This window comes from Marmota marmota, unplaced genomic scaffold, assembly GCF_001458135.2.
Source record: "Marmota marmota marmota unplaced genomic scaffold, marMar, whole genome shotgun sequence".
Classification (NCBI taxonomy): domain Eukaryota; kingdom Metazoa; phylum Chordata; class Mammalia; order Rodentia; family Sciuridae; genus Marmota; species Marmota marmota.
Genome location: NW_025999913.1, coordinates 19,469,442 through 19,493,874, shown reverse-complemented (window position 1 = coordinate 19,493,874; position 24,433 = coordinate 19,469,442). Strand labels below are relative to the sequence as shown.

The 24,433-nt window shown below is 42.9% G+C and overlaps 1 protein-coding gene and 1 long non-coding RNA gene across 10 annotated transcripts; one reads left to right on the top strand and one right to left on the bottom strand.

Moving 5' to 3' along the window:
* Positions 1–6,209: 6,209 nt before the first annotated feature.
* LOC107149310 (hereditary hemochromatosis protein homolog) lies at positions 6,210–18,514 on the bottom strand. 9 transcript variants are annotated; one of them, XR_007346295.1, is made up of 9 exons: positions 18,235–18,514; positions 17,316–17,439; positions 13,524–13,551; positions 11,354–11,459; positions 10,834–10,979; positions 10,304–10,579; positions 6,993–7,262; positions 6,725–6,835; positions 6,210–6,361 (listed from the first exon to the last, which is right to left on the bottom strand). XR_007346295.1 is itself a non-coding variant. In XM_048799903.1 (8 exons), exons 4-7 carry the CDS (start codon positions 10,856–10,858, stop codon positions 6,729–6,731), a joined length of 678 nt encoding a protein of 225 aa, XP_048655860.1. In that variant the 5' UTR covers positions 10,859–10,979; positions 11,354–11,459; positions 13,524–13,713; positions 18,235–18,514; the 3' UTR covers positions 6,210–6,361; positions 6,725–6,728. The 9 variants fall into 9 exon arrangements, 6 of the variants coding, with proteins under 6 accessions (XP_048655860.1, XP_048655862.1, XP_048655859.1 ...); XR_007346294.1 differs by having other exon boundaries at positions 11,354–13,551; XM_048799903.1 differs by lacking the exon at positions 17,316–17,439 and having other exon boundaries at positions 13,524–13,713.
* Positions 17,687–19,676, top strand: LOC125615619. The gene is made up of 2 exons (XR_007346298.1): positions 17,687–18,008; positions 19,494–19,676. It is a non-coding gene; the product is annotated as an uncharacterized LOC125615619 (long non-coding RNA).
* Positions 19,677–24,433: the final 4,757 nt, after the last annotated feature.

Genomic DNA, 24,433 nt, shown 5'->3' with positions numbered 1-24,433 from the left:
CCACTGAAATACCTTTACCAAATTTACAAATTATCTGAGGAGTGTGTTACAAATGTTCTAACACATTGATGGGAGCTACTTGGAAAATCATTAAACATATTTACACCCTGCTCCCACCTCCAGATACTCCGATTTAATTGATATGTGCGAGCTAGGATTTTTAAAGCTTCCCTCAACCTTCCCAATAAAGTTGAAGAATCATGCTTAAAATATTTCTTTCTAAGCATGCTGAAAATTTTGCAATTGAAGAAAATTAAAATTGGAAATCAGGGTCTCTAAATTGTAGGCACATAAATAAAACAGGATTCAGAAAATTATATGTACACTGGGGTTGTTTTTCAGCTTAATTGAGATAGAATTCATATACCACAAATTCATCTATTTAAGATGTAAGTCAGTGGGTTTTAGTGTACAACCATCACCACAATCAATTTTAGAACATTTTCCACCTCCTCCAAAAGAAACTATTCTATAGTCATAATCTCCCAAGTCCCTCCTTTCTCCCTCCCTCACCAACAGCCCTGGACAATCACTAATGTATTTTCTTTCTGTACAGAACATTTCACACACAGAGAATCATACAACGTACAGTTTTTGTTTTTGTTGTGTGTATGTGCCCCCGAGTGTATGTGCCCCTGTGTGACTGCTTTCATTTAAGATAATGTTTTCATATTTTATGGTAAGTGTACCACATGTACCACACGCCACATTTTATTTTTCCATTCATCAGCTGTGAAAGAAACCTAAACCAGCCTCTGTAGGCAAACATGAGTCCATTCATGAGAGTGGAGACCCTGTTATCTAATGACCTCACAAGACTCACCTCCTGGTATTGCTGCACTAAATGCTGAAGCCATGAGTCTTGGTGGGCACAAACCTCCTCCAACCCATTGCAAAGACTTTTACCAGCGGACTCCCTACCGGCTTCTCAGGCTTCAGATGGGACTCCAGCCCACCTGGCTTTCCTGGTTCTCTACCTCTGATTGACAGCGTGGGTGGGAGTACATCTGCATTCTTCTTGGGGGTGGGGAGAGTAGGGGGAGTCTATTGTCCTGCCACCCTTGTTGAGAAGATGGTTTTTTCTTCATCTAATTATTTTGGCATCCTTGTCAAAAACCAGTGGACTTTACTGTAATCCCGGTCACTGGGGAGGCTGAGGCAAGAGGATTACAAATTCAAAGCCAGTCTCAGCAATTTAGTAAGACCTCTCTTAAAATAAAAATTGTAAAAAGGGCTGGGGATGTGGCTCAGTGGTAAAGTACCCCTAGGTTCAATCCCCAGGCCCCCCCCCCCAAAAAAAAGAGAGAACAAGATCAACTGACTGTAAGTGTGAGGTTTACTTCTGGAACATCAATTTTATTCCTGTGATCTATATGCCTATCTTTATGTCAGGACTACACTGTCCAGATTACTGTACCTTTAAACTAAATTGAAATCCAAAAGTGTGATCTTTCTAAATTTGTTCTTTTTCTTTCAAGATTGTTTTAGCTATTTAGGGTCTGTTGAATTCCACATGAATCTTAGGATCTGCTTGTCACTGTCTATGTTTTGTGTATGTTTCAAGACTATAAGAAACAAATGCATTTCTCCCTCCCCCTTTCTCTTTCTCCTCTTCTTCTTCTCCTTTCTCTTCCTCCTTATCTTCCTCCCTCTTGCTCTCTCTCCCTCTCTCTTCTTCCTCTTCTGCCGCAGTCCGGCTGCAGCAAAATAACCGGGGGGTGACGAATAACTTGTGTACGTTGATACAGCAGGAGTAGGAGCCGTTTATTGCAGGACAGGAGCAGTATTTATACATTCCACACAGCTTATCTAATTAGCATAAACTAGATACATCAGTCAACCAATAAGGAATCTCTACACTTAATGGCTCTCTTTTGTTACTTCTCAAACCACTCCCTCTGGCATTTTGCCAGGCACCATCCAGACTTGTTTACGAACTCTAACATTCCCCTGGCAAAATGCCAGGTGTTATTTTGACTTGTTTACAGACTCTAACATTTCCCCCTTTTGTTTAATTTAAATAACGACCATAGTGGTTTTTACAGAAACACCAAAAATAACCTGCTACAAACAGAAAGGGAGGATACAAAATGCCACAATACCAAGCCACTTGATGGCTCCATGCAAGAAACCCTTGGAAAAATTATACCAGCAATGACACTGTTAGCAAAGATACCGAGTAACAATTTGTTGTACATTACAGTTTGTTGTCTCAGTCCAGGTAAAGCAATGTCTCAATAGATTAACTCACAGACCAGGTAAATCACAGTCCAGGTAAGTTCTGCAGGCAGCTAGCTTAAATCACAGTCCAAGTAAGTTCTGCAGGCAACTAACTTGATCCGAAGTCTTGTCCGTTTCTCAGCCGAAGACTCTTCCGGTTTTCAGCAACATTGGAAATTCTTCCACCTTGGTCTTTACCGGCACTGGGACGAAGGCAGGAACTCCGGATGGCTAAAGAAAATCCTGTAGCATTCTACTAAGAAAACAACCTTCTGAACAATTTAGTACATTATCTCAAGGTTTTTTTGCATTTGAAATAAGCATTAATAGTGCTCATTACTCATCAGCTTCCAGGTGTGGGAGAACCATTGTAGCTTAGTTATTGGCATTGAAAATGACCAAACATCAGGGACACCAGTAGCGTCTTCTGCTGGCTGTAGTGCCTGGGCAGCCCCAGATGGCCCTGGGGAGTGTCCCGGACTCAAACTGCTACTGGGCACAGGGAGCAAGAGCCTGCGAGACTGTGCCTCCAGGTCAGGTCTAGATTTGGGCTCGCGGCAGTGGAAGAGCCAGCTCCCCGGCCAGGAGGCGGGGAAGGGCCAGTCGCCGCCGCCTCTTGGAAAATCCTTGCTGCGCTGTGACCGGCTTGCACACTCGGCAGCCGCCTCTCCGCTTCACGCACCCTCCGGTAACGAAAAGTATTTAGTAATAGCCTTTTGCTGCAACTTTTTTCCTGATAATCCTTCTTCTTCTGAACTTTCTTTTTCTTTCTGACTAGAGTTCCTGGGCTCTTATCAACACATGCCCTAACTATTCTTGGTTCCACTGGAGTGCCTTCTTCCCTTAGTAATTTACTTCTCACCCCTTCCATATTTTCATCACAAAGACAATACAATACACTGAGACAAAACAAGACACAAACATACTGTATCAATCTTCTCCATTTTCTTGAAATGACCATTTTTCCTCTCGCCCTATCTGCCTAGGGACGAGCAGATTGCCCCCGTCCTATCTATGGACGGGCAGCTTTTTTTCGTCACTTACCCCCGAGTGTCCCGGGGCTCCCCGTAACGGGCCACCATCTGCCGCAGTCCGGCTGCAGCAGAATAATCAGGGGGGTGACGAATAACTTGTGTACGTTGATACAGCAGGAGTAGGAGCCGTTTATTGCAGGACAGGAGCAGTATTTATACATTCCACACAGCTTATCTAATTAGCATAAACTAGATACATCAGTCAACCAATAAGGAATCTCTACACTTAATGGCTCTCTTTTGTTACTTCTCAAACCACTCCCTCTGGCATTTTGCCAGGCACCATCCAGACTTGTTTACGAACTCTAACATTCCCCTGGCAAAATGCCAGGTGTTATTTTGACTTGTTTACAGACTCTAACACTCTTCTTCTCTGACAATGGGAAATAGAACTAAAACACTGGCCAATGCCAACATTGAACTTTCAGGAAGGGAATTCAAAAGTTAACATACAAACAAAAAAGGAGCTATCAGTCGTGCTCTGGAAGCCATGGAATGCTTACTAGTGCCAAAAGATGCAGAGAAATAAGATCCCGTCTAATCAGAAGTCCCCAGCTGTATGTGTGTGTGTGTGTGTGTGTGTGTGTGTGTGTGTGTGTAATATATCTTTATATATATCCATATATATGATTATAGAGGGGGATTTATTAGAGTGGCTGACATGATCAGAGGCGGGACAGTCCCACAATGGCCTTCTGCAGGCTGGACAGCTGGAAGAACCAGGAGCTGCTCAGTCTAAGAATCTGGAGCCTCAAAACCAGAGGAACCAATAAGGCAGGCCCAGCCCAAGGCTGAAGGCCTGGAAAATCTCTGGTCAGAGTCCACTTTGGAAGAGTGAAGGAGCTAGAGTCCAAAGTCATCAGGTGATCACAACAGCAACTGAAGCACCAGTTCAAGAAGAATTGGGCTTGCCTCTGCCTTGATGTCCTTTTTCCACGATTTGTCCCATTCAGACCTCCAGCCTGTGGGACTGTGCTGCCCACATTCAGGGCAGGTTCCTCCCCAACCTTGCCAATCATCTCTGGAAACACCCTCATTGACATACCCAGAAGCCTCTTAATCTTAGGCATCGCTGTCTATTAAGTTGACAATCCAGATTCACCATCACACTGGACACTCCCTTTCTTTTCATAGAAATGTGGAGCCTTTCATGCAGTGCTGCTTTCCCTGGCCGCACTCAGTGTCAACTCTCGGAACTCACCAGTGGAACTCCTTTAAACAGCTTACAAAGGAAACACCAGCATGTTACAGTGTTCCTTCTATCCCTCAAACTGCACAAAAGCACACCAGTTTTCTGAATCATCAAATGGCCTTTGCAGATGTTGTTTTCCACAAAGGACTCTTGCACCATGGCTCAACTCAGCAACTCTCATTATATCCTACAGCAATACTTTCCTAAAGGGTCTGAATTCTTTTTTAAAACTTTTTTATTTGTTCTTTTTAGTTACACATGACAGTAGAATGCATTTTGAGATATCATAACTTCTCATGGAGTATAACTTTCCATTCTTATGGCTGTCCATGCTGTGGAGTTACATTGGTTGTACATTCATACATGAACATAGAAAAGTGATATCTGATTCATTCTACTTTCCTTTTCCCACCTCCTCTCCCTTCCTTCTATTCCCCTTTGTCTAATTCAGTGAAATGCTATCCCCCCAATCCCTGCTTATTGTGAGTCAGCACCCACACATCAGAGAGAACATTCGGCCTTCAGTTTTTTGGGATTAGCTTATTTTACTTAGCATTATGGTCTGCAGTTCCATCCATTTACTTTACCAGTAACCATAATTTCATTCTTCTCTATGGCTGAGTAATATGCCACTGTGTATATGTATCACGTTTTCTTTATCCTTTTATCTGCTGAAGGGCACTTAAGCTGGTGCCAAGTTCAGCTATTGTGAATTGATCTACTATCAACAATGATGTGGCTGTGTTACTATAGTATGCTCCAGTTCTTTGGGTTTATGCCAAGGAGAGGAATAACTGAGTCAAATGGTAGTTCCATTCCAAGTTTTCTGAGGAATCTCCATGCTGCTTTCTGGAGTGGCTGCACCAATTTTCAATTTATCAGCAGTGTATGAGTGTGCCTTTTTCCCCACACCCTCGCCAACACTTATTGTTAAGGGATCTGAATTCTGGCTGTCTCAGTTAATGACTTGTTTCCCTGGTAATACTGTAATAGCTATCTGTCTAATTAGTGTAAATATTTGTGTATTATGTTGGTGTTAAGTCCTTGGGGCACCTTTGGCTTAATCTTTTTTCCTACCCTATGGGGGGGGATACAGCTCATGTTCAACACTTGTTTAAACAACATATTTAAATTCCTACTTCAAGTAAATTAATAGGTGTGTGTAAAGTTATGCTATAAACAATAATAATGATCATATACCATGTATCCTGTGGGGGATAAATATGTTCTTCAATTATGTGTTGAAATTCTGTGAGAAATAATTACCAGGGATCATGAAGTAACCAGTGACTTGTTAGTCAGCTTTTTATTGCTGTGATCAAAATACATGATAAGAACAACTTAGAGGAGAAACAGTTTGGGGGGAGCTGATGATTTCAGAGGTTCAGTCCATTGTTCTGGGCATGAGGTGAGGCAGAGCGTCATGGTAGAAGGGTGTGGTGGAGGAAAGCTGTCAGCTCATGGGAGCAGGGAAGCAGAGAGGGAACATGAGGAGGGCCCTGCTCCTCAAGATATAATCAATCCCCAATCACATGCCCTGAGTGACCTACTTCCTCCTACCATGACCAACCTGCCTACAGTAACCACCTAGTAGTCCATTCAAAGATTCAAGTCATCAAATGGATAAATCCACTCATGCGGTTACAGCTCTCTTATTCCATTCTTTTCATCTCTGACCATTGCTATGTTATGGGTCATGTTTCCAGCAAATGAGTTTTTGGGGGACGCTTCATATCTAAATCATAACAGGACAAATAATAACAAAGGAGGTACACCCTCTGCATTTGCTACCCTCTCCCCACCTGCTATGACAAGAAGTGGGAAGATTGGCATCCTTCATGGAGAATGGAGAGGTAAAATGGATCAATTGCACTGCATGGAGTGGTAAGCAGTAGAGTCAATATCCATCCAGTCACTTAGAAGAGTCCACAGAACATTAAGTTAGTGAATGAAAAATGCATGTGTAGAATATACTTCGAGAGTAACACTTTTAACCCCAAACACCCATTTGGCTCATTAAGAAGGTTTCCTGCAAGAGTGGATGAAAAGTGAAAGATGGGAACAGGAGGAGTACGTAAAATACTTCCCCCCCTCTTCTTCTCTCTTTTTCTTTCCTTCCTTTTTGTAGATGTTGTTCCTGGAGAATTAAAGACCTTCAATACCCTATTCCTGAACAAGTAAGTGGCCAGGGCTGAGTGCTTACTCCACAATGGGAGACCGGAACGAAGGACTGCAGCCGCTGACTCGGTAGTAGACAATAAACCCCATCTTTCTTTACCTGATTAGATTAGCTTTTCCCAGAGACCTGCAATGCCAAGTATGGTCGAAACACCTGCCAAAATGAACACCCAAGCAGCGGGTTGTGGGCGTGTAGAGTCAGATGAGAAGTCTGAAATGAGATACAATGTTTGGGTTCACCAGCAGCACTTGGAATCCTTTCCCCACCTCACCAGCATGTTAGATCCCAGGTCTTCATCCTAACCTCTGCTCTGGTGAATATTCCAGACCCACCCTGGGCCACCAACCTCAGCAGCCCATATTCTTACCCCACTTGATGATGAGGGGCTCCTTCAGGCCTCCATGCTCAGCATGGCAGGAGTACATGGCTTCTTCTCCTCTAGGGACAGTCACATTCACCCAGCACTGACAGATTCCATTTCCATTCAGCCGACACCCACTGTGGACCAAGGGCAGGGCTTCCTGGCCCCTCCACAAGCTCAGCATGTTAGCACAAGGGAAGAAGCACAGGTCTTGGCACTGCAGCACTGTTTCCCAGGAAGAGCTCTGACGGCTGGTCACAGACACTGAAGGAGACTCTGAGAGTAGAGTGAAAGCAGGATGAATTCTGAGCTCTCCTGTTCCCTGGGCCACCCTCCTCCCACTTGGAGATGTTAGTTCAGCTCAAGGGACCCAGAAAACACTTGTAGGCTGGCCTTGGGCCCTCATCTAGCAATTCAGTCTCAGTCCTTCATGATTCTGGAAACCCTCGTGGAAAAGTAGGTGGTGTAGGTTGAAGTATACCCCTCCAAAGTTGTGGAAGTCCTAACTTGCTGCACCTGTGAATGTGACCTCATTGGGAAATAGGCTCTTTGCAGATGATCATGTTAGGATGAGTTAATTAGGATAGCTTCTAATCCAAACTGACTAGCATCCTTATGAAAAGGGAGATTTTCAACATAGAAATTGGTACAGAAGGAAAACATGAAAAGACACAGGGAGGAGGCCTATTCAGGTCAAGGCTTCCAGAAGGTAGGAGAGGGCCCTGGAATAGATCTTCCCTCCCAGACCTCAGAAGGAACCAAGCCTGAGGACATCTCCATTTCAGTCTTCCAGTCTCCAGAATTGTGAGATAATAACCATCTCTTATTTAATCTCCCAGTTGGAGGTACTTTGAAACTGCAGCTCCAGAACATTAACACAGGAAATGCTATGGACTGAATCATGTCCCCCACAAACTTATAAACTAAAACCCTGTCCTCAATGTAATGGTATTTGGAGATAAGGCCTTTGCAAAGTGATTAGGACTCAAAGAGTTCCTGAGTGATGGGATTCGTGCTGATATAAAAAGAGGCAGGAGAGAGAGCCGTCTATTTTTTTTCTTCCTTGCACCCCCATGTGCACCAAGGAGCCTCATGTGAGCACACAGGAAGAGGCCACTGCCTACAAAGCCAGAAGATAGCCCTTAGTAGGAGTTGAGCCAGTAGAACCTGACCTCAGGCTTCCCAACTTCCAGAACTGAGAGGAAATAAAAGTTCTTTTTGAAGCCCCCAAGTCTATGGTGCTTTGCTAAGTTAGCTCCAGGTGAGTGAAATGTCAAAGAGGAGGAATCCTGGAGTCTTGAACAGCACAGCATCTGTGCTTCCAGGGAACAGATTTGCTGAAATTCTGTGAGCAAAAGTCAAACATGTAAATTATTTTTGAGACCTTTTAAGGAATATAATAAGGTGGCAAGAGCTGGGGAATGTCCCCAAACACTGCTGTCTGATAAAACTCTGAGATAATAGGCATCTTCTAACACTGTTCAGAACCATGTGAAAAGTGGCTAGTGTGTCAGAGGAACAACATGCTAAGTTTTACTTAATTTTAACTCATTATGTTAGCAGCTGTGGGACAGCACGAGTCTAAGCTGGACTCTGGCTGGACTCAAGGGGTGGGTGCTGGTATTGCAGCAGCAGGTGACAGACATTCCAGATGCTTCAGCAGGTCCCCAGGCCCAGAAGTCAGGCTGCTCACCCCACCTCTCCACTAATGTGGGGTCGATGTTATTAATGTGCATTTTATGTTCTTTTCCATACAGAAGGATCTTTCAAGAACTCCTTTGGTACTTTAAAAATGTAAGATTCTACTGATTATTTGACAAAACTAAATTAACAGTTCTTCTTTAAACTCTCAATCTGCAAAGTTCATTACTGCATTTATTAATTTAAATAATTAAATCATTTTTGATAGGGATTTGCAATTTAATAACATTTTTTAAACTTTTCAATTGTGACTATAAATTGATATATTAGATTTCTAAAGTGTTTAAATGCTCAATTAACATAACCACCCCAAGTGCCTCAGTACCTTTTAAAAGTCTAAGCTCATCCTTCATAGGATGAGTCTTAAATATTCTCAAATATTCTAAAAGTGCTTCTAAACTCAGTAAGATATCAAAATAAAAATCACAAGGATAATTGCTATCTCAACTATAACCTTATATCAGTCACAGACTTTTAATTATCTGAAATACTTAAAATATGCATATGTTCTTTCTTAACATAAAATATTGACATAATGGGTTTGATTTACTTTATAACTTATTAGCTTAAATCTAGACATCATAAGGTTAGGAGACACTTACCTAAGTATGTATCCTAAATAGCTGTGAGGCCGTCAGCCTCCCCAGAATAACTTTGGGTCACCTCTCTTGCTTGACTGTGCATAATGACCAGAGATTTTTAGGTCGGGAAATAATTTCTGAAGCTAAAATACTTAGTACTAATTCTCCTACAATCCAACTGATGGTTTGTATAATTGTGAGTCCTGAGTCCCCTAAGTGCCCACTCAGTCCAGAGCAGGAGCCTCTCCAAGGTCAGGTCCCTGGAAGCAACTGAACTCTGCCTAGTGGTCACATTCCTCACAGCTAGCTCAGTGTCAGGTGTAGTTGTGTGACCTCCATCCAGATTCTGCATTCCTGTGGCCTGTCACCTGGCATGAGGTTGTTCTAGTAACAATCTAAGCACAACCTGCAGTCCAATCCACGGTTGCTTAAACACAACAGTAGGAAGGGTGTGCAAGACAGGAGAAGGGAGCTTCACGAATACTCAGAAAGGAGTTAGGAGAAACAAAACCACCATGAGTGACATCCCGTGCCCTGGTCCCCAAAATAACTTAACTTGGAATTTACTGAAGCTGGTGCAGAGAGGAACAGTTGCCTGAGGTGAAGGGGTACTTTTTAAAATTATACAATTTACCAGGTTTTGACTCTCTACCTCATCCAAGGAAAACAGGGTACTTTGGTTTTTCATGTTGAATTTTCAGTCAGGAAGCAGATGCCTCATTCAAACTGAAACATGAATTCCATTCCAGGGAGTTGGTGTTGAGACCATGAAGTAAATGTCACTGAGGTCCCTGTTCAGTTTCTTGTGAGTTTGGTCAGGGATTGCTCCTCCCTTTCTTGTCTGCCTCCCCCATGCCCTCAGGCCAATCCCTGCTCTGACAGAATCGAGACCCAGCCATAATGGACCACAGGGCAAGACACTGAGCCTCAGTGAATTTCTGATGGGCACTGGCTTCCCTCACCTAAAAATGGGGCAAGGCATGGAGAGTCTCAGACCAAAGCTAGTCTAACCGATTCCATTAGAGGGACAGTTACCTGATTGCACCAAAGCTTTCTTCCCAGGTCCTGGGTACTTCTGAAGATAGTGCTGACAGTCACCATTGATAAAGGCACCATGGTGCTGGGCCAAGTCTCTATCCTTCTTCAAACTCTGTGCCATGCTTTGGGCCTCAGGAGCATCAGCCTTCCAGCAGAGTGTTGCTGGCTGGAATGTGAGGTAGTCCTGTCCCTCGTAGCTGTATTTCCAGAAGCTCTTGAAGTTGCCATTCTCCTTGAGGTCACAGCCCAGAGCCATCTGCAAAATATGAGGCCCTGGTGCCCCAAAGCCCAAAAAGGAGCATAACTTCCTCTGTCTTCTGCAAAATGGAGATGCATTAAGCATAGAAAGAGGACTCTAGGGCAGAGAGGACTACTCCCCTCCCTACCCCGTGGCAGCAGAGCTGACTCTGATGGTGTCCTGAGACTTTAATATGCTCCTGAGAAACAGGGGGCTAGGGGAGGATGGAGCACCTCACCCTCCTGGAGTCTTGTCCCCACTGACTTTCAGGGCTCATTTTCCTACTCACCAGGCTGCTGGCTATGCTGCTTCATGTCCCACAGCAACACCAAGGATTCCCTCCCAAAGAGCTTCACATTCTGTACCAACTCTCTCCACTCCACGGAACCTTCCAGTGTCTCCCACAGACCCCAGTGTTGAATGCTCTGGTTCCTACTGTCGAATTTCAGAAAGAGCTGATTGTTCACATATGCAAGGGCCTTCGTCTCGGTATTGTATTTGACCAATGGAGCTATGGTAGTGTAGAGAATGTGGAGGGAAGATGACTCTGAAATCAAGATGTGGGTAGTAGCACCACAGAGGGGTCATCTCTGAGAGCACAAGCCCCACCCGGAGCCACTCAAGGAACTTATGACTCCTGGGAAGCCTGGCTATTTACCAAGGCCCACAGGTCTCCTATGATCCTCTGGCTAGGACACATTTTCTTCAAGGCTATAAATCATGGTAAAATAAATCCTTACTCAAAAGACACAGAGCCAAATGGAGTTTTGGTGCTAATTAGTCCACAAACAAAACAGAAAGAGAGTTACCTGAGTAACAGGATCAGAACACTGAGACCAGGCAGCTCCTCTTGGTGATTTACTCCCTCTCAGGAGCCTGTCTGTGCCTGGCTCTTCTTCCTGTGCTTTCACAGAGCTGTTCCCCAAACACCACTTCATCCCATGTACAGCTGCTTTCTTTCTCTTCTGTTTTCCTCTTTCTATGCCTAATTCATCTCCCACACTTGAACTGATAACCCCCTGCAAACAGTTTTCTAACCCAGGGCCTCTCAGTCTCAGCACTGCTAGTACCTGGGGCCAGGTTATGGTTGTGAATGGATTTCTGTGCAATGTTTAGCTGCATCTTTGGACCCTAGGCATTAAGTTCTAGTAGCACTTCTCAGCTCTAACAACACAAAATGTCTTCAGAACTTGCTAAATGGCCCTGAGGGGATAAGAGAGAGACTCATCCTGTGTAGAGAACCGTTCTATGGGGTATTTCCAACCTTGACCTGTACCCTCTTTCTAGACATGTAATTTAAATGGCCTATTTATCTTCTACACAGACTTACCTACTGCATTTTCAGTGCTTCATTTAAAAAAAAAATCGTTTTGCAATTCTGGGGACTGAACAGGGCTTTGCACATGATAGGCAAGTGCTCTATCACTGAGCCACATCCCCATCCCTCTCCAGTATTTTTAATCAACAGGTTCAGAGGTGCATACTCTCCAGCCTAAGGTAAGAAACTGGACATCCATGGGCCAGATGGGACCTGAAAGTGTATCTGATTTGCCCTAACAGTAGGAGATTAGAATCAAATATTAATATTTTTAAAAGGAAAGAAACTCTCGATTCCTGTTTTTTTTTTGTTTGTTTCTTTCTCTAAATAAGATTTTGCATTTCCATACAATGAGTCCAGGAGGGTCTTTTGGCCTCTGAAATGAGAACTCCATGCTGCCTTACTCCTTTCACCTCTTATGTTCCTACACGCCGCAACTTCTCCACTGCAGGCATTTTCTTTTTCTCCCTCCCCCATCTAATATACCCTACATATTGGCTCTAGATAAAGGTTTCCAAATCGTAGCTCTGATCCAACAACACTCCAGCTGAGGCCGTCTGGCCCGCAGTTCTTCATTAGGCATCTCCTCTCTACTGAAGTGTTGCAGATACCTTAGGTTGACCTCTTCCTGCAGGTGAAGGGCTTTCCAGCTCCCAGATTCTATCTTTGTTCCTCAAAGGTAGTCTCAAATGGTTCAAGTCTGATTCTTCATTAAGGGGATAAATGGGAAATGAAATACATTTTGCAGTTCTGGACCAAGAATCATGCTGGACAATTTGCACAGAAGAGAGATTTAAGATTCTCAACATCTTCTGAAGAACTTATTATTCTATCTGCAAATGGGTATTGAGTATATTATGGGAGTTCACAAAAGTGGATAACTCTGAACCCACAGAAATTAATGAGGTCATGTCATGAAGATTTCAGTAGCATCCTCAGGGAGGAATAATCCCAATTTCAACTAAGGCTGCTTTTCAATGGACTTCATTCCTGACTTTGCCATGCTATGCGACAAGTGGTAGAAACCAAGCGTGAATTTTTAGCAACAAACAGCTTTGAAACTTTGCTAGGAAATTCTTCTTTCTTTTTCATCTACCCATTTAAAATAGATATCAGATTGCTGTGCACTTTAGGTCTCCTCTCACCTGCCCCTCCCTGACTCCTCTCAGTCCCCAGATCCCTTCACAGGGTGCCACCTTAACCCGGTCCAGTTCCCTCCCTCCACATAATTCATGATCATACTGAAATTCTCCTCTTGCCCCCACCCATCCTTCATTTCCTGCATTCTACTACACTGTGGGGACCCCTCCTTTGGCTCTACCTCTTCCTGAGCCTTTCCCAACTCCTTCCAAATGTGATCCTGACTCTGGTCCAGGCTGGCTCTGTGGCTCCAGCTGTGCCTTGTTGGCTTACCGCCGCCCTTACATTCAGTCTAGGCACAGGAGACATTCTGCACAAATTCCCACAACTGGAGCTAAAGGACCTCAGAACTTTAAAAAAATATGTTATTTACTTTATCCTCTAAGGGAAAGAGCAGGGTCCTTGCTGAGAAACAACTGCCTGGAAAATTTCCATACCACAGGAGCTGATTGAAGTGGGTGGCGTCCAGGGCATCTGAGAAGGCGTGGAAAGAACCCTGGGCATCCTAGATGGCAACTCACCTTCTGGGTCTTCCAGACAAGCATAGCTCTGTGAAGGGCCAAGAGAGGAGAAGAGGAGAAGCAGTGGAAGCCGTGTCATAGTGCAGTTGAGAACTCCCTGCTGGGAGCTGGGTAAGTCAAGCAAAGCTTTTGACAGGCAGGGACCTGCAGGTCTGCTGCTGGTGTCCAGGCTGCTGTGCTCTGCTACAAACTGTGAAGCAGGAGAAACCAAAATGGTGCCCACAGACTGTTAGGTCCCTAGACATTACTAACTCCATTTTGGTTCTGGGACTCAGAACCAAAACTTATAAAACAACCAAGAAAAAAAAAACTTAAGATACCCTGTTTCCATAACCCCTTCCCTACAGGGTCTCTAAATACAAAAATCTATCCTTACCCAGCCACCTGCACCCAAGGTCATTTCCAGCTTGCTCCTGTTCCTTGTTTTAAAAAGATATAAAATCTCTATTGAAGTGACTGTGTCTGGCAGAAGGACAGCCTAGCGGATACTCTCTGCTAATAAACCTTTGCTTGAACTCAGAGATGTGTCTCTCCTGGATATTTGCACCAGCTACCCTAACACAGACCAAGAAGCATCAGCATCTGGGAGTCTGTCATACATTCAGGTACCCAGGATGCATCCTAAACCTACTGAAATACAGAGAGTAGGAGAGTTTAAGCAAGTTGGTGGGTAAAGATGCTTCCTTGTGATGCACCACTGAGCTAGAACACCACAGCTCTGTAGCATCCTTGACCTGAGGAGAATTAATGGCCTGACCAGATCAAGGTTAGAATCCAGGCAGCCAAGTTCTATTTCCTTCTCCCAGTTTCATTTACAGAATAAAACTTGACAGAGCTTTTACTCCCCTATGGGCAGCTCAAAAATACATCTCAGGAACAACTTTCAACAGTTTTTGAAAACCACATCATTTTTGTGTTTTCCAGTGAACATCGCACTTACTGCTAATAGAAATTGATTTACAACCTCACTGCATGTTAATTGGAGAAAAATTAAAACCAGAGAAAAAGGAAGAAGAAAGTGAAAAGCATCTGTAATCTCACTCTCCAAGATAAAACCCCACGGACATATTCATGTATTTCCTTCCAGGAGTTTTTCCACAGAGTCATACTAAGACATACTAAGATGTCTGGTCTCTGTCTTTTGTATGTTCTTGCCTCTGCTGGAAGGCCTTTCTCCCTCTTCTCTTTCCTTGAAGCTCCTGCCTGAATCCTGAGCTCAGAGACTTTGTTCCAACTCCTCTGGCACTATTACTGAGCCATTCAGTGTGTGTGTGTGTGTGTGTGTGTATTAAATGAAGGATCAAATGAATGAATGCTCAAACCATGCCGGACCCTCTGTGAAGGCAAATGCAACCCAGGATGGAAGATTTCCTGGCTCTTCCAAAGCATTTCATACTTGTCTACATTAGAAAATGCATCCTATAGACTTACAAATATGTGTCAATATATCAACTCTCCCACTAGAGTCCTCATTGTCTGCAACCATTTCCTTTTTCATAATCCTGATGCTTTGCAGAATGCCCAGCACAGGGTACACAGTTGCCATAGCATGATGGACCCATTCCTGATCAACAAGTTACTTACAAACAAAACAGAACACTAAAATCCACAGGAATCATGAGAAAATAGGAATAGGGTGGAAAGCTCAAAACCATGTGGCCTCACTCATTGGCACTCAGAGTAGGTCTTGAGTTTCCTTAGAACCTTGAAGGGAGGTGAATGGATTTAGTTGATGTGTGGTCACAGTACAGACGCAGAGATGATTTCTTAGTGGGCTATGACACTGAAAGATCTTATCCACGTGCTGTTGCTCCTTAGTTTTATCTGCTCTGAGAGACTATGTCTTAGGGTCTATTAATGAGTGTGTGCATTTTTGCCAATTTGAGAAGCTCGGAACCAAAGACCTGATATTCATATTATCGGAATCACGGGAAAAGAGAAAGGCAGGGGGGCTGAAAGAGCATTTGAAAAATAATATCTGGAAATTTCAAAATCTGGCAAAAAGACATAAACCTGCCGATTCAAGGAGCTGAGTTAAACCCAAATAAAACAGTCACACCAAACACTTCATAAATTTCAGAAAACTAAAGACAAAGAAAAAGTAATCCTGACAGCAGCCAGAAAGAAAGTGTCTAGTCGGGAACCCCAAGTTTGATGAGAGTGGTGGCTGAAAGACCGGAAACTGGAAGGAAATGACAGAAAGCATGCTTTTGTTGATACTCTTGTTAATACTGTTGATACTCCCTATTTCTGGAGGGGGTGAAAGGAAGAACAAACAAACAAACAAACTGTGTTCTTTATCCTGTAGGTAAAGCTACTTTCAGGAATGAAGGGAAATAAAGACATTCTCAGGTAAAGAAAAAGAAATGTTTTGCTAGAGGTTGACCATTAGAGATGATTGACAGCAGCAGTGGAAAGAGAAAGAATGGTAAGAGAAAGCATCTTGGCACATCAGCAAGAAGGAATGAAAAATAGCAAGAACAGAAATGTGGATAAAATAACTATTCCATCTCTTTTTACGAGGTGTCTAAATCATACCTGATCACTCACACAGAACTATAATGCTCTGGTGCCCCAGAAGATGACATAATTCCAGGAATGCAAGTTTTTGTGAGTCATACAGGTTAGTTTCATTCCCCCCAGAAAAGATAAACTGGAGTCCTAATTCTTCATCTTTCTGGGTATAAACTTATTTGTAAATAGGGACTTTGCTGAATAAAGTTAAAAATGAAGTCATTACAGTGGGTCTTAATCCAATATAACTGGTGTCTTTATAAAAAGGTGAGATTTGAACATGGTGACGAACACACACAGAGGGAAGAAGATGTAAAATATGGGGGAAGACAGTCAGGGCCAAGCCCAGGTGTGATGGCAAAACCAGACCCGCTTTTGAAATGAAATTACAAAAACATTATGGTAAGAAACCAAGGCCTGGGGAAGGAGTCAGTTCCACTCCCCTCTCTCAGCCTTCCTTCAGGAAGCCTAATTAACCTTGGGTCCCTACCTTTTGGGTTGTAAATATCTGCCCTGAGATTCTGACTACTTCCCCTTGAAATATAACAGATGCCTGTGAAAAGAGCCCTTTCTTCTTACCTGTTTCTGTCGGCATGCTTTATTTAGAGACCCTGCACAAGGCCTTCAGCCACACAGATTAGGTTTTTTTTTAAGAGGAAAAAGCCCCAGTGATAGGATGGGTCTAAGATGACATCAAACAACTTATAAATATTGTGAGAAACTGTGGGTCAGGACTCAGGATTTGTAGTTTTTGTTTTTTGGGGGAGGTCTGTTGGTGTAGTTGGTGTAAATAAAGTTTGAAGTTCTCCTCCTCTCCCAGTGCTGCTGGCTGCTTGTTGATACTCTGTTTCTCGCAATATTTGGTTCCCTGACTGGGAAGTGACAATCATGCTGGCCCTTTGTGCCCCTCAAGTTGAAGGAGATGGTGACACCTGATAGTTTGGGATTTCCTGTTAGAGTCTATAAACAAGTCAAAATAACACCTGGCATTTTGCCAGGGGAATGTTAGAGTTCCTAAACAAGTCTGGATGGTGCCTGGCAAAATGCCAGAGGGAGTGGTTTGAGAAGTAACAAAAGCGAGCCATTAAGTGTGGAGATTCCTGATTGGTTGACTGCTGTATCTAGTTTATGCTAATTAGATAAGCTGTGTGGAATGTATAAATACTGCTCCTGTCCTGCAATAAACGGCTCCCACTCCTGCTGTATCAACGTACACAAGTTATTCGTCACCCTCCGCTTATTTTGCCCAGCCAGCCGGACTGCGGCAATTTCCTTTACCTGGGGGACCTGTACCTTCCCAGCAGCCATTGCCACCGACTCCCTGGAGAGTTGGACCAACAGCTGCACAATCATCAGGATACAGGTAAAATCCTGGGATCTGGGACCTTGGTCAGTCCTGTCTCTAGGACAGAAGGGGAGTTTGATCACATCCCAGGCCACTTGAGGCCACTTGAATGGGGCCATCGGTTGTGTCAGGTGGGTGGCAGTGACTTAGGAACAAAGCACTAGACAACTCATGAGAACATAAATCAGGCTCTGATGGAAACGCCTGTCAATCAGTGGGATCTCCTGGCCAATCTTGGATTTCAGCCAGATCCCACCCCCCCAACACACACACACCAACTCCAGCAAGACAAGGGACTCTAAAAACACCTTTTGCTGTCTCAAGCCCTTCCCTTCCTGCTGTAAGCCCCATAAATTCCAGTCCAGTCAAGCTCCCACCGGTTTCTCCTGAGACCCTAGTCCTGTCCACTCTGTCTGATCCAGTTCCTCCCTGGGAGGGAGTCTCTTTTTAAATCGGCCTCCTCTTGGTTGATGCCCGTTGCCTGACCTCACATCTGGTGCCAAGACCCGGGATGGATTTGGGGGGCTTCTCCTGCAGGGGACTGAAGTCCATCCCTTCCCCCCTTGAAACGGGGAAATGTCTAAGCCGCTCTTTCCCTCTGCTTTCATCCGGCCGCCAGGAGTGGGGTGAGTTCCCGTTTCCCGACCTTCCAGCCCCTTTCCGACGGTGGGGTCGATCCTGAGTCGCACGAGTGCCCTGGACCCTGCCCGTTCAAGGCCCCGGGGGGCACTGTGGCGAGGTCCCAGTTCCTGGGGGAGCCATTCCCTCTCTGGGCCCGCGGAGGCCGCAGGGACGCCTGACCCGCCCTGGCCCTTGTTCCTCAGGTGGGGGCGGGCGGAACTGGGGACTCACCCGCGAGGGTGCCCGGAGGTCGTGGGAAACACGGAGTCCTCTCCTTAGACCCCAAAGTACACGGGTCACAGCGGCCCCAGAAGGAACTTCTGATTTTAAACCCCCACTGAACCCGACAATTTCTGTCGCCGGAAGCGGGCAAAACGTCCAGGCTTTTTGAGATTCGCTCCCGCCCTCCCCTCGGTTCTGCCCGTCCGACGGCCAACGTTCTCCTCGCTGGGGACCCACTTTTCCATTGTCCTACTGTTTCTTCCTCATTCTCGGATATGGCCTTCTCCCAGTTTCATTTACAGAATAAAACTTGACAGAGCTTTTACTCACCTATGGGCAGCTCATCCTCCACCCCAACCACCCACCGCCCAGCTGGACCCAGGATGGACACAGGCAGCCAGGCAGATGGGCAGCAGGTGCCAGCAAGCCNGTAACTTGCTTTAGAGTTTTATGGGAGCTCACAGGCAAAATTTTGTCTTGAGTCTCAGCTGAAACTGTACTTTGGGCAATGCTGAAACGAAGATCCATGGCGCTCTTCCAGACAGACCAAATGCATTGTGCACTGGGAAATGGACATGATCTTTGGGGAACTGGAATGAAATGTTATGGTTTGGATAGGGTGTGTCCCCCCAAATCTCCTGTTAATGAGAAAATAAATATTCAGAGGTTAAATGAGTAGATTACTAGAACTGTAACCTAATCAGTCCATTTTAGGTTGAATGGACTGACTGGGTGGGTGGCAGCTTTAGGAGGTGAGGCATGGCTGGGGGAGGTGGGTTGATGATTGTGTGCCCTGGAAGGGTACATCTGATCTGTGGCCTTTTTCTTCTGCCTGTCCCCTCACCCTGCCCCTCTGCTTCTTGAGCCTTTTCCCTTAACTGGCCCCCACCCCAGGATGTGTTGCATCACCTGGTGCAGAGCAATGCGGTTGGCTGTCTATGGACTGAACCCTTTGAAATTGTGAGCCCCAAATAACACTTCTCTCCTCTACTTTGCTCTTGTTAGGTATTTTGGTCACAGCAATGTAGAATTAACTAAGACATTGTATATGATATTTCTGGCTTGTCCAAAATATTAGTTGTTTGATAAATTATGAAATTCAATAGATTTGGAAAGTGAGCCTATGCACAAAATGTCTAGACTGCATTTTAGCCGAGTGCCTTAGCAAAACCTCTTAAGGTTTATAATAAATTCTATTTTAAATGTATTGCCAGAATTCTTAAACTCAAGAAATTTAATTTTATTTGTTATTTCTTTCCTTTTTGCAGGCCTGAGACCAGCCAAGAGAAATAGAAGATTATATAAAAATGGCTATTAACCTATTTATGGATTCTCTTTTTCGGATTTCTATACTGGCATCGTTTTTAAATGACCTAAACATTGTGAAGATTTTTTTGTAGTTGCTGCTGTTATTTTAAATTGAGCATAAATCCTGTTAGTACTTTAAATTAGCTATCAGTGTATCTGTAACCTTCATTCAGTAACCTAAATGTTAAATGCATTTCCAGAATATTGATTGTTACATTCTTTATATTTGATATAAGAGAAAATTGACATTTGCTGAGTTTTAGTCTGTAGCTTTTAAAACTAGTTTGCCTCTTTAACTATTTTCACAATCTCCATATTAGAAAAGATTCATGTTGATATGCAGACTCTAAATTTGTGGTTGTCAAAAATAAAATTGTTGGAGGTGGGGTTGTGGCTCAGTGGTAGAGCACTTGCCAAACTTGAGTAAGATACTGGGTTCGATCCTGGCATCAATAAAAATAAACAAAATACAGGCATTGTGTCCATCTATAGCCAATATATACTTAATTTAATTTAAATATGTATTTAATTTAAATATATATAAATTTAAATATATATAATAAAAAATTGTTGTTCATTAGCCTTTATTAAGCAGATTCAAAGCCTGTTTTAATTCTCTGTAAGCTAACATTGGTCCCTTTACTAACTTAGAATTAAAAATTAGTTTATATGATGTTGCTTATAGAGCAACTCAGAAACTGCAACTCAGAAGCTTTGCATGTACAGTTTTATATTTTTTGTACATAGTTCCTGAGTTTTATTTTTTCAATCAGATGCTTCACTGCCTTCTGAAAGTGTCCCTTGGTGCTGTTAAATGGAGTTTATGTATGTCTGATGTCAATAGTCTAGCTTTCTTGAGTTAAATGTAGAACAAGAATTATTTCTTCTGACAGAAAATGCAGATCTACTTTTCTAGTATATCAGTATATCTGCTTTTTTCCTCACATTTGTATTACTTTAAATGTCTTTTTGTTTTCTCTTATTTTGTTTACTCAAAGACCTTAGATAATAAAGAGGTTTAGAGTTTTGAGTTAAATTTTTATCTTCAGAGATATTTAAGTTTTGATATATGTCTCTCCTATCAATAATAAGACTTAAAAAATAATGAGAATTGGATTTAAATGACTGCTATTTTTTTTTCAAAACAGAGCTTATTTTATGCCATTTGAAAGCATCTGAGGTCAGAGCACACATATTTGACATTTGCTGAGTTTTTAGTCTGTAGCTTTTAAAACTAGTTTGCCTCTTTAACTATTTTCACAATCTCCATATTAGAAAAGGTTTAGGTTGATATGCAGGCCCCCCCAACAATTTTATTTTTGACAACCACAAATTTAGAGCATATTTGATATAAGAATTTTGCGAGAATATGGAAATAAGGAATAGACATTCATTGAGCTAAAAAGGTAAACCAAAAAATCACCTTTCTGTTTTGCTTCATTAATGCTTAAATTCTAGAGGAACTTAAAATAACTTTTTTTTTGGGGGGGGGGACCAGGGATTGAACTCAGAGTCACTTGACCTCTGAGCCATATCCCCAGCCCTATTTTGAATTTTATTTAGAGACAGAGTCTCACTGAGTTGTTTAGTACCTCACATTTGCTGATGCTGACTCTGAACTCGTAATCTTCCTGCTTCAGTCTTCCAAGCTGCTAGGCTCCTGGCTTAAAATAACTTTTTGTTTTGTAGTTGTAGTTGGACACAATATCTTTATTTTATTTTTATGTGGTGCTGAGGATCAAACCCAGCACCCAACACATGCTAGGCAAGTGCTATACCGCTGAGCCACAACCTCAGGCCTTTAAAATAAGTTTTTAAATGCATTTGTAGGTAGGATTTAGAAATTTGCCAATGCCCACAGTTATGATTGATACCAATCATAACTGCTAATAAGGGGAGCTTAAATGGCCAAAACAATGTGACAGTCCCATATTTATCTCTCATAACAAAATTTGAATATGTTCTGGCTAAAGACAGTCTACTTAAGGGAAAATATTTTAGGTAAAAAGGATTCTATATGATATTTATACGTAACTAAGTTGGCTATAAATAAAAAAGTTATTACAGAGCTTTCTAAATCAAGAATAATACACATATGTGAAACCAGAAACTAGTACTTGATATTTAAAAACACAAGGATTTCTTAAAGTATTGCTCTGTTCTTAGCAAAATTTATGAAGAACTAGCATTAAAAAAGATTTTGTTTTATTAATTAATAAATTATAATATATCTATATTGTAATTATTAATTAATTAATTATAATGATAATTGCCTGTGATTTCTGCTAATTTTATTGGGTTTTATTACTTAAAAAATTATGTCCTCCTGGGCACAGTGGTGCACACCTGTAATCCCAGTGGCTCAGAAGGCTGAGACAGGAAGATGCCAGTCTCAGCAAAAGTGAGACACTAAGAAACTCAGTGAGACCCTGTCTCTAAATGAAATACAAAATAGGGCTGGAGATGTGGCTCAGTGGTCGAGTGACCCTGAGTTCAATCTCCAGTATCCCCCCCGCAAAAAAAAGTCCTACAAGAGTTAGAGTTAATTCAAACTTTATTTGTTCTACAATAATCATCATAATTTTCACCCTCCATTCTTTATTTGTTCTAAAATCTCCTTCTGTTTTAATGAGTTTCTATTTTTACAATAATGTGATTTTTTTAATACCAATATTCTAAAGATTTAGAAATCTGTTAGTCTTGAGGTAATGCTATAAATCATTATTATCTTAACATATTTTAGCCGTAATTAAATTATTTTGCAAAGCTACTAAGTTCTCTCTGTAATAATGACAGCTCATATATTGTTGGTGGTTATTTTAGATAACATGAGCCATTTCTCTGTAGTTGTGGCAGGTGGCATGTTTGAGACTCAGGGAGGGCCGACCACCCTTCCTTACATATAGAATTCTGAGGAGGCTCCTGAGATCCAGGCGCCCAGCAGAAATCAGCATCTGCCTGTCCCTAGTGGTGTATTGGTGTCATCTGTCCAGGTCAGACACCATGCAAGGACTCCTAGATTAGAGCTAAACTCTGGGGCAGAACTCCCCATTCAGAAGCAGCAGCCCCACCCTGGGAGTGCATCTAACTAGTCTGTCATCTAACTAGTCTGTCACCTAACTAGTAGTGTAAGTGGACACTCCTTCCCATTCTGTGCTACCTTAACCTGGTGGGAAGGGAAGCCCAGTGCCGTCTCACCCAGCTCAGTTCCAGGCTCTCCAACTGGTGGCTGGAGAGAAATGCAAAGAGGAAGGTGTGACATCCCCAGCCCTGGCTTCCTCTGAGGGGCCACAGCCCAGGAAGGAGGAGGCAGCAAGGCAGCTGGGCCCACACAGACACCATTGCTCCCTGTCCACAGTTTGCACCGCCTCAGTGGAGAAAATCATTATTTTTTAAATTAAAATTGTTTTAATTCTTCTCCTCTCATCCCACTTATTGTGTGTGTGTGTGTGTATGTGTGTGTGTGTGCTTATTAGTTCATGGAAACACACACATACACATACACTTCTTTTTTTCATTTTCATTTTTCTTCTCATTTGCTATATCGCTTTGTTTCGTCTTTTGAGGGTCAGGGTTTCTGTGCGTTTTTGTTTTCGTCTTTCTCTGTCTCCTTTCCTATTTTTTTCCCCTCTTTTTCTTTCCTTTTAGTTTTTTCTCCTCCTTCCTTATGGCTACAGTTGCTTCCTCTCTTCTACTTTTTCTCTGTTCACATTTAGAATATTCTAAATTTTCTTTTGCCTTCCCACCTCCTATCTTTTAATGAACTATCATTTTGTCATCTGACTATTCAGTTTATGCTATTCTACCCGTTCACCCCCCGCCCCCCCTTCACTTTGCTGTGGCTGAGTGCATACTTGATTCCTGCATTTAGTGCTGGATCTAGTTCACAGCTGTCCTTGTTGCTATTGTCAGTGGCTGACCCTCCACTCCTGTTGTGTGGTGATGATCATTATGGATGTCTTATTTAAATGCTGTGTGTTGTTTCCTGCTGTGATTTTTTTGGTTTTGTTTTTTCCTCCTTTTCTGTGAGGTGCTTGGAGTGTAAAAAATGGAACCACCACATAACCCAGGTGTACCACTGCTCGGTATTTATCCTGAAGAATTAGTTATCTTACTGCAGTGATACCTACACACCATGTTTATAGCAGCACAATTCACAATAGCCATGTTATGGAACCAGCCCAGTGGATGAATGGGTAAAGAAAATGTGGTATATGTTTAAGTCAGCTTTTTTGTTGCTGTGAGTAAAGGACTCAACCAACACAATTGTAGAGGATAAAAGTTTATTTGAGGACTCCCAGTTTCAGAGGTCTTTAGTCCATAGAATGCCGGCTCCATTTCTCAGAGCTGCAGGTGAGGCTGAACACCATGGCATTGTGTGTGGCAGAGGGAAGCAGCTCACATGGTGGTGATGAGGAAGCAAGAGACTCCACTCCCAGATACAAATATACACCCAAAGCCACGACCCATCCCCACTTCCTCCAGCCACACCCACCACTTCAGTCACCTCTCAGTTAATCCCTATCAGGAGATTAAATCTCTGTTTGGGTTAAGACTCTCACAACCCCTCAATTCTCCTCAGAAACTTCCTGTGTTGTCTCACATGTGAGCTTTTGGGGGACACCTCACATGCAAACCATCACAGTGTATATACACAATGGCGTTTTATTCAGCCAATAAGAAAAATGAAGTTATGTCATTTTCAGGAAAATGGATGGAACCAGAGGCTATTATGTTCAGCGAAAAAAGTCAAACTCAGAAAGTCCAGGTTCAAATGTTTTCTCTACTGTGTACAAGCCAGAAAGGAAAAAAGAAAAAAAAAGGCAGTGGTGGATCTCATGAAAATAGAAAGACCAGCAGAAAACAGGAGGGAAAACCAGGGGAGGAAGGAGGAGGGGGG